The sequence below is a fragment of the Panthera tigris genome, chromosome A3 (genome assembly GCF_018350195.1).
Source record: "Panthera tigris isolate Pti1 chromosome A3, P.tigris_Pti1_mat1.1, whole genome shotgun sequence".
NCBI classification, from domain to species: Eukaryota; Metazoa; Chordata; class Mammalia; order Carnivora; family Felidae; genus Panthera; species Panthera tigris.
Genome location: NC_056662.1, coordinates 27,820,419 through 27,833,198, shown reverse-complemented (window position 1 = coordinate 27,833,198; position 12,780 = coordinate 27,820,419). Strand labels below are relative to the sequence as shown.

General features: G+C 55.8%; 1 protein-coding gene across 1 annotated transcript in view; it reads left to right on the top strand.

Annotated features, from left to right (window-relative positions):
* Positions 1–6,424, top strand: part of ANGPT4 (angiopoietin 4) — a 42,245-nt gene extending 35,821 nt beyond the window's left edge. The window contains exons 8-9 of the mRNA XM_042980714.1: positions 3,442–3,572; positions 4,413–6,424. Coding sequence (XP_042836648.1) covers positions 3,442–3,572; positions 4,413–4,573 — 292 coding nt within the window. The 3' untranslated portion in view covers positions 4,574–6,424. The remainder of the gene's footprint in view (positions 1–3,441; positions 3,573–4,412) is intronic.
* Positions 6,425–12,780: the final 6,356 nt, after the last annotated feature.

The window sequence follows — 12,780 nt, the reverse complement described above, 5'->3', positions numbered from 1 at the left end:
GGAGCTTTTCGATATTACGCTCCACCCACTCCTTTCTCTTCTTATTAGACGCCCTGGATCCTTCAGCTAAGTTGTTCTGACATCCTCCTTACGGGACCCACCCCAATCTGATAATAGTCCTCCTTAAACAGCCAGGTTCAGAGCTGAATGAACCATGCCCTGGGTCTGGGCGAGGCAAGGGCTAAGCTGGATGGTCCTCTCCCCGCTACTCCTCGAGCTGACCAGGGAGTAACCACAAAATGCTGCCGACTCCTAGTCAAGCCACTAAAGCCAAGGCTTAAGTCCTGACTCCATCCCTATCTGCCTCAGTGATCCCGAAGAAATGCCTCCACTTTCTCATCTGTAAAATGGGTGCTCTAGGTGTACCTACCTTATTCAAAGTGCTATGAAGCTCAAATGAGATACTGCACACCGAGCATTAACACAGTGCCTGGTACTTAGTAAATGCTCAGCAAAGAATATAATTGCTGACCCCGAGGCAGCTGTTCACACACTTGGCTCGTCTGCTCTGTGTGAGTTCACTGCTGTTCCTATCCCCGTTGCTTCGTTCACAGTCGTGGGTCCTGTGTGTCTGGGGGTGAGCATGTCCACAGGCAGTCCCACACTCCTGGGAAGACACTAGCTGCCTGTGGGGAACACACAGGGGCATAGAGATGCTTGTGCGAACAGGGAGGACTCCTTGGAGGAGATAATGCCTATAAAGGGTGGGCATCCTCCAGACAAAGAGAGAATAGGAAGGGCACCCCCAGGCAGTGGGGATGTTTTGAAAAAAGGCAGAGAGGGGGTTCCTTCCATCCAGCTGGCCACGGATACCCCAAACCTGAGCAAGTCTCTTTCAAGATCATAAGGAAGAGTCCCTGCTCTTTCAGGAAAGGCTTGGGAGTCTGGGGGGGAGCGAAGGGGGCAGCGGGGGGGGGGAGGGGTGGCACGGAGATCCTAGAAAACAGAGGGAGATGTGGAAACTGCCAGAGAAGAGCCAAGGGGAGAGTGACAGAACAGATGCTGGTCCCCGTGCCCCCACCGTAGGGTCAGCTGGCGGCTGAGGTGGGGAGGATCCCCACAGGGAAGCCCAGAGGCAGGGAAGCATAGGCATCAGGGGCGGGAAGGCCACCCTTATTTGTCAGACACAATACTGAGGGCCTTCTAGAGCCTGACTAAGGCACATGCATAAGCCTGCAAGAGAAAGTGGCCCACAGGGAGGGAGGAAGCAGGAGGCACGGCCAAGGCACAGGCACATGCCCCCAAAGGTGCCCACACACCCAGATCTGATTACAAGTGCGAGATACACAGAGATACGCAAGGGCGGGCACAGACATATGTGCACATGTGGAGGGGCTCACCACACCTCTGGGGCACACACGTAGGCCTACAGAGCGCACAGACTCACACAAGCGCATCGCTACACAAGCAAGCACAGACACGTGCAGCGGTGCTTTGCAGAAGCCCTCACAGGTAACACGCGCAATTCCAGACACAAAGGCAGATTCCCCCATAGATACTGACACACAGACTCAGAACACACGCACACATATGCGCGCAGGCACGCACAACGGTATCCAAACGCTCACAACTGTAGATGCACAGACCCACCCACAGATCCACGGACACGTGGAAAACACACCTTGTGTGCCTAACTTGGGGATACCCGGAGGCCTGTGTGTTTGAGTTCCCCAGGCTTGAGCCATGCACATGTTCGAGATGGGTCTCAGCACTGAGTCACGTGGGGCATCCTGGTCCCCGACTTGAGAATTCCCCGGGGGTCACGAGATCCCCATTCTGGCGCCCACGGGGGAGGGGAAGGGAGGCAGAGACTGAGCTGAGGACTTGGAGACAGTAGGGAGGCCAGTGCTGCTGGAGTAACCCCCGTGAGGCCCATCGGCTTTGTCCAGCCCCGATTCTACCCAGCTCAGACTGAATGTCACCCCGAACCTCAGCCAGAGCCCCAAGCCTGACCTTGAACTGACATCGCTGAAGCCTCAAGGGGAGCCTATAATAGCCACAAAGAGAAGCTGGGACTATATGAAGCCATGGGCCAACCTGTCTGTCCCCACCCCCGAGAGCCCTGGCCAGATGGGCCTCTTTCCGGGGTGGGGGGGGCTACAACACCAGTCAGGCGAGCCCTGGGTTGCATGTTTAAGGGCACAGTTAGAGCTTCACGGTTAGAGCATCTGGCCCCGAAGGCCATGCCCCTGCCTCACCACAGACAGGCAGAGCCCATGGTGGGAGGTGCAGGGACCGAGCCAGGCCACGTGCCCAAGCCCCACATTTCCTCCTGATCCCACAAGGGGGCATCTCCCAGGCCCTGCCCTGGGGGAACCAGAGCTTCCCTGAGCTTCCCTGGCCGCCTCTGGTGTCCATTTTCCTCCACCCGTAGGACCTTCTTCATCGTCCTCAGACCAGGTCCCCACCTGCGTTGCCTGTGCTACAAGCATGAAACACTCTCTCCAACCAGGCTGAGCAGGAGCCCGTGCCAGCCACATGCCAAGGGCTGGGAACACAAGGACACATGACAGCCAGCCCTCAACGTGCTGAGTATTTACTGCATGCCCGCCCTGCTCTGCACTCATCACACGCCAAAGTCATGGCACCGCAATAACCAGACCAGGGCGCCACTGTTAATATTACCGTTATTAGCATTTTAGCAGATGACGAAACTGAAGCTGACAGGTGACGCAGGCTGCCCGAGGTCATGCCGCCGCAGAATGACAGAGCGGGGATTCGAACCTAGGCATTCTGTCCCCCAGAGCTCATGGTCGTAATCACCATGCAGGCCTGGACATGCCCAAGAGGATCTCACAGCCTGGCAGAGAAATAGAAACCCTCCCCAGCGGGTTGCGGATGTGCAAGTCACAGGGCTGGGGCTGCCCCGGGGCACAGAGCCGTGTGGGCTGGTGTGGTCAGGGAAGGCTTCCTGAAGGTGGCAGGGCGGTCAGCTGGCGAGGGAAATGCACCGGGCTGGCATCTGGCTCTCACCCTCTTCCGTTCTGAGGCCTGGGGCAGGCTCCTCAGGTTCTTGGGCTCTGTTTCTTCGTCTGTAAACTGGAACCAATAGGGTGTTGCGAGGACTGAGCAAGAATGAGTTAACCCACATGAAGGCTTGGAACGATGCCCAGGGCACAGTAGCCGTTCAAAAAAACGTTAGCCATCACCTTCATTCTCGTCGTTATTTTGATCCCTCTCACTCTTGTCTGAGACTCGGGGTCAGTGAGATGAGGGAGGCCCGGCCCACAGTGGGTGCTCTGTTCCCGGGGAGGCAGCAGGCAGGGAGGGTAATCCAGGGGCAGGGATGGCCGAAGCACCCTAGGCTGGGGCGCCCCTCACCCCAGAACAACCGGAGAGGTGCCCCCGCCTAGGACCAAGCCTCCTGGGGAGGTCGTTCTTTAACCAGCCCCATCCTCACTCTGGACCCCTCTCCCATCACCACCTCCCGGTGACCTCCAGGCTTTCTCTGAGCGGATACAGCGGCTCAGCAGGGCGCCAGAGCAGCCTGGTCCTGCAAGGCACCAACTTCAGCACCCGTGATGCAGACAATGACAACTGCCTCTGCAAGTGTGCCCAGATGCTGTCTGGAGGTGGGTGCCAGTGGGCTCAAGCCCTGCTCACCCACAGGCTCACTTGGCTGGACACCCCCATTTCCTCCCCACCCCCGGGCGGGCCTGGCTGTGCCCTATCCGCCCCTTCCCCCACCAAGTCCTCAAGGTTCCCTCAGGGTCTTGCCTCATCCTGACACAGGCACCACCAGTTTTCCCCTGAGACTGGGGGGTGGGGTCCCAACCCCAGGCCTGAGAACCCACTCCCCCCCAGGCTGAGCAGGACCAAGATGGGGAGACGTGGGCAGAGGGACAAGAGGGGCAGCTCCCCACCAAGGCCTGGCTCAGGCAGTGCTCCTGGGCGTGGGGGACACAGGTCAGAAAGCAGGAGATGGGGTGAGTAGGAGGGGCAGAGATAGGAGGAGAGACCTCCTGGGACGCAGAGACAGAGATAAGAGAGACATCAGGACATAGAGACACAGAGCAGTGAACACAGAGAGTCCCACGGGAACAGAAGTCCAGAGGGAGAGATGGAGAGACGATGTGCAGACCACAGAAAGACAGATGGACACATTGTGTGAGAGACAGACCCCGAAAGGCAGGGCAACAGAGACCAAAGGGAGAGACAGAGGCACCAGAGCCCCACAGAGAGACTGACACAAGCTCAGGGACCATCAAGGTGCCGTCCCCCAGAGGCCACGGGCTGAGCGGAAGGTCCGGGACTCTCCCTCCCATCCCAGTGCCCCTCCCACCCTGTCCATCTCCTGCCAGCTGGCTCCCTGGAGGAGGCAGCAGCCCTGATCGGTCCCCGGGGTAGAGGGCTGCCCTCGGCCCCCTGGCTGGCCCCTACCTCCCCAAAGCGTCTTCCTCTCCCTCCACCAGGATGGTGGTTTGATGCCTGCGGCCTCTCAAATCTCAATGGTATCTACTACCCGGCTCACCATCACGTGCGCAAGCTCAACGGCATCCGCTGGCACTACTTCCAAGGCCCCAGCTACTCGCTGCGGGCCACCCGCATGATGGTGCGTCCCGTGGGCGTCTAATAAGCAGCGACACCCGGACGCTGGACCCACACGAAGAGCCGGGACTCGGTATTCCCTGAACGAGCTGGATCCAAACACGGGACACAGTGCCAGGGTATGATCCTGGACACCCGGGCCCCCCCTGGGCCAGGCCTCCTTGCCCGGGAGTCCAGAGGATCTGCTGCCTCCCTGTTCTCCTCAAGTTGTGACATGATGGTGGGTGGCGGGGGAGGGGGGGGGGATCTGACTCTATAGTATCCCTCTTTCCTCTTCCCTTCTGTCTCCGGCAGGGGTCCCCTGCCAGCTTGAGGGTCCCAATACCCTGAATGAGCGGAGAGCAAACTTAACTTAGGTCCTCAAAGAAATATACGAGTACAGTCCACTTCTCCCAGGCCCCAGCATCTGAAGGCCAGACCTGGCCTCTCGGGGGCTTCAGAAGATCTAAGGGGCATTCCTTTACCGCCGGCATGTCCTCGAATATGTTCCAGAGAGAATATCTCAGGCGCCCCTCAAAAAGTACCTGGGGTCAGGTGAGGGAGGGAAACACCCAGTTAAATCAACGTGAACAGGCATTCTTAGCTGCAGGACCTGTCAGGGCCTTTAATGTGGTCATATGCCTTTTGACTGCCTATGAAGGAGTTAGAATGGGCAGCTTTCTCCAAATGTCCTTATTTGAAAACAGGCCCTGTTGATCGCAGAGCATCTCTCGGGGCTGCAGATGCCCTTGGGAAAAGTTGGTCAAATGTGACAGGATGGGGACCCCGAGCTCCACCGCTACACCCCCGCCTGCACCCACTCTTTCTGGCTACAAGAGCCACAGCGATGGCCCCGAACAGCCCTTAAAAACAACCGGAAGCAGCTTTGGGTCAAAGAAGACACACTCCACCCCTCAAGAAGGGTCTAGAACGAAGCTTCCGATCTGTGCTCTGGGCCGGGGTCCTGCCAGGCTCCGTCTGGTCCTTGAAAAGCCAGATTTCTGCCCGGAGGCTGCCCTCTCAGCACTCCCTGTCACCCTAGCTCACCTCAGCTCACGTTCACGGGCTGTTGGGGACCGTCCACTCCGCCTCGAGCAGGACCCCAATCTTCAGGTCCAGATCCTTCCAGCCTCCAAGCTGAGACCCTAACCCTCTCCTCCCACCTGATCCAACAGTGCTGCCACCCGCAGCTAGGGGGTTGCGGGAGGTGGGGGTGGGGGGCAGAGCAAGCCTTCGCCTGGGTCCGGGAGACCAGGGGCTCCTCGTGAACTTCCTTCGGAGGACAGGGTCAGAGAGGGGCCACCCACCCCCTCACTGTGTCACCCTCCTCAGTTCTGACGAGGCCATCATAGTCCTGCCGTCTTCGGCCAACACCCAGGCCAGCCCAGACCAACCTGCTCTTCCCTTAAGGGTATGCTCTGTCTTCAGAAGGTCTTCTGCTGGATGGGGCTGGGGTGGTGGAAAACCCACCTTGTCCCCCTGCCCTTGGGTCCCCGCTCAGCCGAGCCCCTGAGCAAACCCCGCGCAGATGCAAGCTCATCTCTTTAGAAACAACAAAGGATATGGTTGCCAATGGGGGCATTTCAGGCGAGGGTGGGGAAGGACGGCGGGCAGGGTGCTGCTCAGAAGCCTCACGTGGCCTTACACCGCATTTGCTCGGTAGGCCTTTGTTTAACATCCGCTGTGGGCAGGGCTCTGGAGTGGGAGGGACCTGCTCCAGCTCTTGGACTTGAGGCCAGTGACTCAGCCTCTCGAGGCCTCGGTTATCTTGTCTGTGAAACGGAGATGAAGCTCCCTCCTGGCTGGGCTGTGGCAAGGAGGCGATGAAAGGATGTACGTCAACTTTGTAACAGAGCCTGGCACGAGCAGGTGCCTAATAAACGTTAGTTCCCAGAGAGGTAAACGGGGTGAGGAAATCCACCCCTAGGGCGGGCCCCCGCTCCTTCCGGGCCCAGGCAAGGTGAGCATGTGTTCCTGAATCCATGGCATTTATTTGTGTACTGCTGAGCTTAGCGGCTAGATGTGCTGGAGACGGGGTGGAGGCAAAGCTGTGAGCCCCACGGACAGACTCTGGGGTGGTGAAGGCCCACATCGCCGTCTACACTCGCTTTCTGAAAAAGGCCAGGCTGATTTAGGTTACCCTCAGATACCTGTTCTTAAATAGTCATGCTTCCTTCCTACCTTCCTCCCTCCTCCATGCCAGGACTCTCCAGCACAAGGGATAGAAAGCTTATCCTAAGGAAGGGATTGACTCTCATACCGGGAAGTCTAGGGATGGATTCAGGCAGGGCTAGATCTAGGAGCTCAAATGATGTCTCTTCACCGTTCAGTCCTGCACCTGCCACGTTGACTTTACTCTCAGTCAGGTTTTCTCCTGACAGGTGGCCCCAGCAGCCCTGGGCTGGTGGCCTCCCAGCTGAGCATCCCTAAGACAGTTTCCCTGTCCCCGTGATTCCAGCAAGGGCATGATTTTCTCCAGCCAGGACTGGTCCTTTAGTGCCCATCTTTGTACTTATCACTGTGAGTCTGATTGACCAGACCTGGGGCACCCAATCAGGCCTGGAACCAGGGCTGGGGTCAGTGCCACCCAAGTCATGTGGACTAGCAGTTTCCAGGCACTGTTTCCGGAAGCAGCGATGCTGGACAGGCTAGAACCAGCGATCACTTTTCCACCATCCATCTCTCTGACTCCCATTTCCCTTCTCTCCATCTCTGCCCCCCTCCTGGCCCCCCTCCCCCCAACGCCTGGTCCCAGGCTCCATCTCATCCCCGGGTTGGCCCAGGACACAGCTGTGTCCCACCCGGGGTTGTCAGACCCTGGTTCGCTGTCCCGGCTGTGTCCCTGGAGCAGAGTCTCTGGCCCTCTCTGAGCCTCTGTTTCCCATTTGTACAATAAGGACAGAGGACCTGCCGACCTCTAGAAGTCCCCTGACAGCGATGCTGACCCACAGTGTCCTGTCCTGCAGACGGGACCAATGGAAGGACACTGGGCAGCCCAAGGGCCCTATGGGGGCATGGCTGGTGTGGCCCTGGCCCTGGCTGGATCTCCTGGGGGCCACCACCCATAGGAACTGGCTTCGGGGATACCTGAATCTGCATTCATAGGGCCCTTGAATTCAGATTCTGAGCCTATGCAGAATCATATCCAGAATCACCTCTTCCTATATCAGATTGGCATTCTCCCCATGACTCATCTTAGTCATGAGTAAATTAGAGCCCAGAGAGGGAAAGGATTTCATCCAAGGTGGCACAGCCAATCACCACCTCCAGTGCACCTTCCATCTATGAGCTGCCTCCCTCATCCAGGCCTCTCTGAGGCATCCTGACACCAACCACAAAACTGCTGGGGGAGTGTCCCCTCCACTTATGTCAAGCACCAAAGGAACTTTCTGGAAAGCTCTCCAAGACAAGAGCTTTTATCACTGGTACCTGATAGGTCCCGGTGGAGCCAGACAGGCAGATTGCATTGTTCCCAAGATCTCTGCATGTCCCCGGCGAAAGCAGTTTCCACGCTGAGGGAGAGAGTTGACTGGGCACCCCAGAGATGACAGCCATGGCCGAGGTGAAAGGTGGCCCTTTGCAGGGAGGAAGGGAACAGCTAGCATCAGGATGGCTTGTCTTGCTGGCTGGGGGTACTGACCCCATTTCCCAGATCCCCACCCCCACCCCCCGCCCCGGTGTCTGTGTGAGTCTTCACCTCTTGCATTTAAAGATGCTTCAGAAAGCTAACGGCATTGCGTTGGCAACAACGGCATGGGCATCTTTTGATGGAGCAGTGCTTTGGAGAATGGAGTCTGGTCCAGGCCACGTCCAGGATAAATGTGTCACTTCCCTGTGTTAGATTCACAAGGAGTTGCTCAACTGAGGTTCTCGTGGGTCCTGAGGTCAGGGATGTCCAATGGCCTTTAGCATCGGACACATTCCTGCCTTACCCCGTGAGATCTCCTGGAGCCTCCCTTTCTCCCATCTGCACAGTGGGGAGAGTAGAGTCGGGTACACAGGGAAATCGTGCAAATTCCATGTGATGGTGGACACCCAGGCCTGGAATATTCGCTCACGTATTTATCCATTCATGTATAGATTCATTTATGCACACAGCGTGTATGGGTCAAGGCCAGCCTGCGTGATGGGGGTGGACCAAACAAGACGGTCATGTGCTCACAGAACTGAACAGCCTAGAGAGAGAGACAGGCCCAAACCCAAATTTTTTTTTTTTTAGTTTGTAAAACTAAATTGACAATAGATGGCAAGTAAAGAAAATAAACAGGAGGCAGAAACAGATCGCAGAGGGTCCAGCTTCCGGCGGTCAGGGAAAGCCCTCTCTGAAGAGGTAGTGCCTAAAGTGGGGACTAACTAACACAGTGAGAAAGAGGCAGCCAGGGAACGGTAAGTTCACTAGGGGGAACAGTCATTGCAAAGGCCCTGAGGTGACCATGAGGAACTGCAAGGGAGCCAGGGTGGCTGAGACCGCAGTGAGCAAGGGGGAGCGGGGTGGGGCTGAGTTCCCCCCCGCCCGGCACTTACATCAGAGATCACTCCTCCCCCCAGTGCCCACCAAGGACTGAACCCAGCCACCACTCTGCCTGAGTCTCTGTGGAGCTGGCGCAAATTCCTGCCTCTCTCTAGACCTCAGTTTCCCAGTCTGTGAAATACAGGAGCGGGATCACCTCTGTCTGAAAGTCACCCAGACCCAGTTATTGTATAAATCTGAGTCAAGGGTCTGGTTGTGTCCACTGCCCTGCACGGGGTGCCAGTGGGGGAGTCAGAAGAAGGGAGAGAAAATAAGGGACTTGCCCTCAGGCTAGATGGGAACTTGGGAGTGTCTCCCACACAGGGTCAACCAGGGGGAACTTGGGTGGGAGCACAGGGCGCTGACTGCCTGCCTCCCCCATGCTGGTTTTACGTGCACCATCTCTGAATCCTGGTGGGTTCTGGTATTACCCCATTTTACAGATGTGGAAACAGAGACCCATGGAAGTAAAATGCCTTGCCTATGGTCACACGGTGACTTAGGGTACAAGCCAGGCTGATGTAGCAAAAAGACCCCAAAATTCAGTGAGTTAAATATTTTTCCTCCCTGTGAGTCGAGCTGATCAGTCCATGGCCGGGGATCAGCTCTGCCAACCTCAACCACAGCTTCCCTCTCAGGCCAGGGGAGCTTCACCCAAAGGTGCAGGGAGGGAAACCATCTGTGCAGCACCGCTTCCCCTCCAGAACCTCCCCCTCTCACCCCAGACTTCTCTTTTGCTCAGAATATCCCAGCGGTCTCCCTATAGGGCTCCATCTCCGGGTTTGCTTCCTCCTGGCCTACAGTCATGCCATTTCCCCTGCCTGAAACCTTCGGTAGCTCCCCAGTACCCTGTGCTCACGGCTGGTCACCACCTAGCTCAGTCCTTCTCCAGCTCCGCCTCTGCTCTGTTCTTAGGCGTTCGGAGGCTTTGGGCCTGATGAATTCCTTCTGAGCAAAGGGTCTCAGGTGGCCATCAGTCTTCCTGGAGGAATCGCCCATGTCCAGTGGACTTTTACGTCCCTCTGGCCTGGAACTCAGGGCCCAGCTTGTGGTGGCTACTCTCTATAAGTCACATAGCGTATTGGTTCAGCCCTCTGGTTCTGCAGAGAGCCGGGCCCTTCTGCTCCTTACAAGGATCATGTAAGAGCCTCCAAAGTCCCTGTGAGGGCCTAGTACATTGCAAGGCACCTAGGACAGAGCCTGTCCATGGTAAGTTGTCTGTGATGTTGTCTCCGATTATTTCCCTATACCAGGCCCCTTAGATTATCCAAAGAAGCCCCTTAATGACCTTATGGGTCATTAAGTACCAATAGGTATCATTATCATCTCTCCCTTTTCCAAACCAGGGAACGGAGACCCGGGAAGTAAAGTCACTTGGCCAAAGTCACACAGTAAGATTTTACACAGGTGGCTTTGGACCCAGATCACATGCCCCACAACATGCTTCACCTGGATCTTATGGCCCCTGTGACCAAGGTTAAAGGAAAATTCATAAATACATAAGCAGTTGCCAAGCTGAAGCCAGCCGGTGCTTCAATCCGACACAGGACAATAAAGACCCGCCGTCACTGCTCGACCCCCTCCAGGGCCGGGACAGGACCTTCCTTCCTGCTTCTGACTTCCCAACTCCATGTCCTGGCTTCCGAACACTTGGCCACAGGCTCACCGCCCCCAAATCTTTTCTGAGTAGGACTTCGCTTTCTTCCTTGTCAACCTCCCTGGCCTCCCCACTGTGGCCTGGGCAGGGGAGGGACAGGGACAGGCCACTTTAATCTGAGCAGCCTGGAAGCCTCCTGGTGGGCTGAGGCCTCTTCCCTCCACCTTCACCTGCCCCTTGGTATCTGGGAGAGGTGTCAGGACCACATCCGCTCAGGTCTGCCTGTGTCCACAAATCAGAAGACTTGTCCTCTCTGGACCTCACTCTCCTCAACCATAAAATGGGAATGAGCCTCCCGGCCCTGCTTGCTTCACAAAGTTGCCATAAGATTCAAGTAAGATGGTCCCTTCCCTCAACAAGTATTTAGTAACTACTATGTGCCAGGCACTGGGAACACGGCCATGAACAAGACAGAACGACACTTGCTCTAAGGTGCTTATAGTCTGGGGTGGGTGGAAAGAGACAGAAATTCAATAAAAATTAACCAAACAACCTAAAGTACAATGAATGTGGGTTGCAACGACACCAACTAGTTGGGGAAGGCATCCTTATAGGACGAGGAGGAGTTAGGTGAAGAAAAAGAAGAAGAAGGTTCCAGGCAGAGGCAACAGCACATGCAAAGGCCCTGGGGGTGGCCCAGGGGAAAGCTCCAGAGCATTCAGGAAGGGGAAGAAGCCAGAGGTCTGGTAGGGACTGAGGTAGGCGGGCCCTTGAGGGCCAGACAGAGACAACGAGGACACAGAAGATAATGGTCTAAACAGCAGGAAGCCAGTGCCGTGGAGTAACCCAGAGCTCATAGGCTTCCCCATCCTCCAATGTGAGTGTTAACCTTAAGTGAGCTGTTTCCCCTCTCAGAACCTGGGTCTTCCCTCCCAAGGAGATTGGGATCGCGATACCTATCTTGCAAGGCGTTTGAAGTTCAGAGAAAATCTATGTCCCGTACGTGAAAGATCTGTCCCTACACAAAAGACTACTCCACAAAGGATGTCCACGATTATTCGCAACGCAGCCTATGGCATTTACACGTTTTCCCATTATTTCTTGAACACTTGTCACTGCTGCAGCTTGACAGCAGACAAGTGGGGGTGGACCCCAAAGGTTGGGGTTAACTGACAGAAGCCAAGCCATGCATTTGGTCTTTTCTTACTGTTTGAGAAAGGCCCCCAGGGCTACACAAGAACCTAGTCTGAGAACAATAGCCCAAGAGAAAGGCCAAGGAGCATCTAACGAACCTGACATCCGTGCAACAGGTTCTGTTGACTAGCACAGAGGTCAAGCAGTAGAGAACATGTTAGCCCCCAACTGGAAAGGACAGGAGAAGAATGGGTGAAGAGGGGTGAATTCATACATGGAAGGGAGGATTCCCTGGGAAGGGGCACCAGGGCAGCTTTCAGGGGACTAGGACTGTTTTCTTGACCCACGTGAGGGTTAGTTTGTGAGAATGCATCAGGCTGTACCTTGCTGGGTGCATTTTTCTCTCTGTGTGCTTCTCTACATACATAGGTGTGTCAGGGAGGGGAGATTTTACATGTACAAATGCGCTGTAAATCCAGAGCTATGTGGGGGGAAAATAAGAGTTTAGAGAGAAATTTGGCAGAAGCTAACAGAATTACATACGCAGTCGCCCTTCGACACAGGAATCTTTCCTTTCTACGAATCTGTCCTGAATATACATAATACATGTACAAAGTTATTCACTGAAGCTTCATTTGTACGAACAAAAAGATGGGAAAAAACCCAAATGAATAAAGCTGTGGCACAGTTATTTCTGCATATCAAACTACCCCCAATCTCAGTGACAGAAAAACGACAGCCATGGACTTCACAGCTGGCTGGACCATCCACCCGGGCCCTTTCCATATGGCTCGGGCTTCCTCACAACATGGCGGCTGGATTCCGAGAGGAAGCATCCTGACGGCAAGCATTCCAAACAGGACCAGGAATACGATTTGCAGGGTGCAGTGCAAAATGAAAACGTGGAGCCCTCGCTCAAAAATTAGGAAAATGTAGGGGCACCTGGGTGGCTCAGTCGGTTGAGCGTCCGACTTTGGCTCAGGTCATGATCTCACAGCTCATGAGTTCGAGC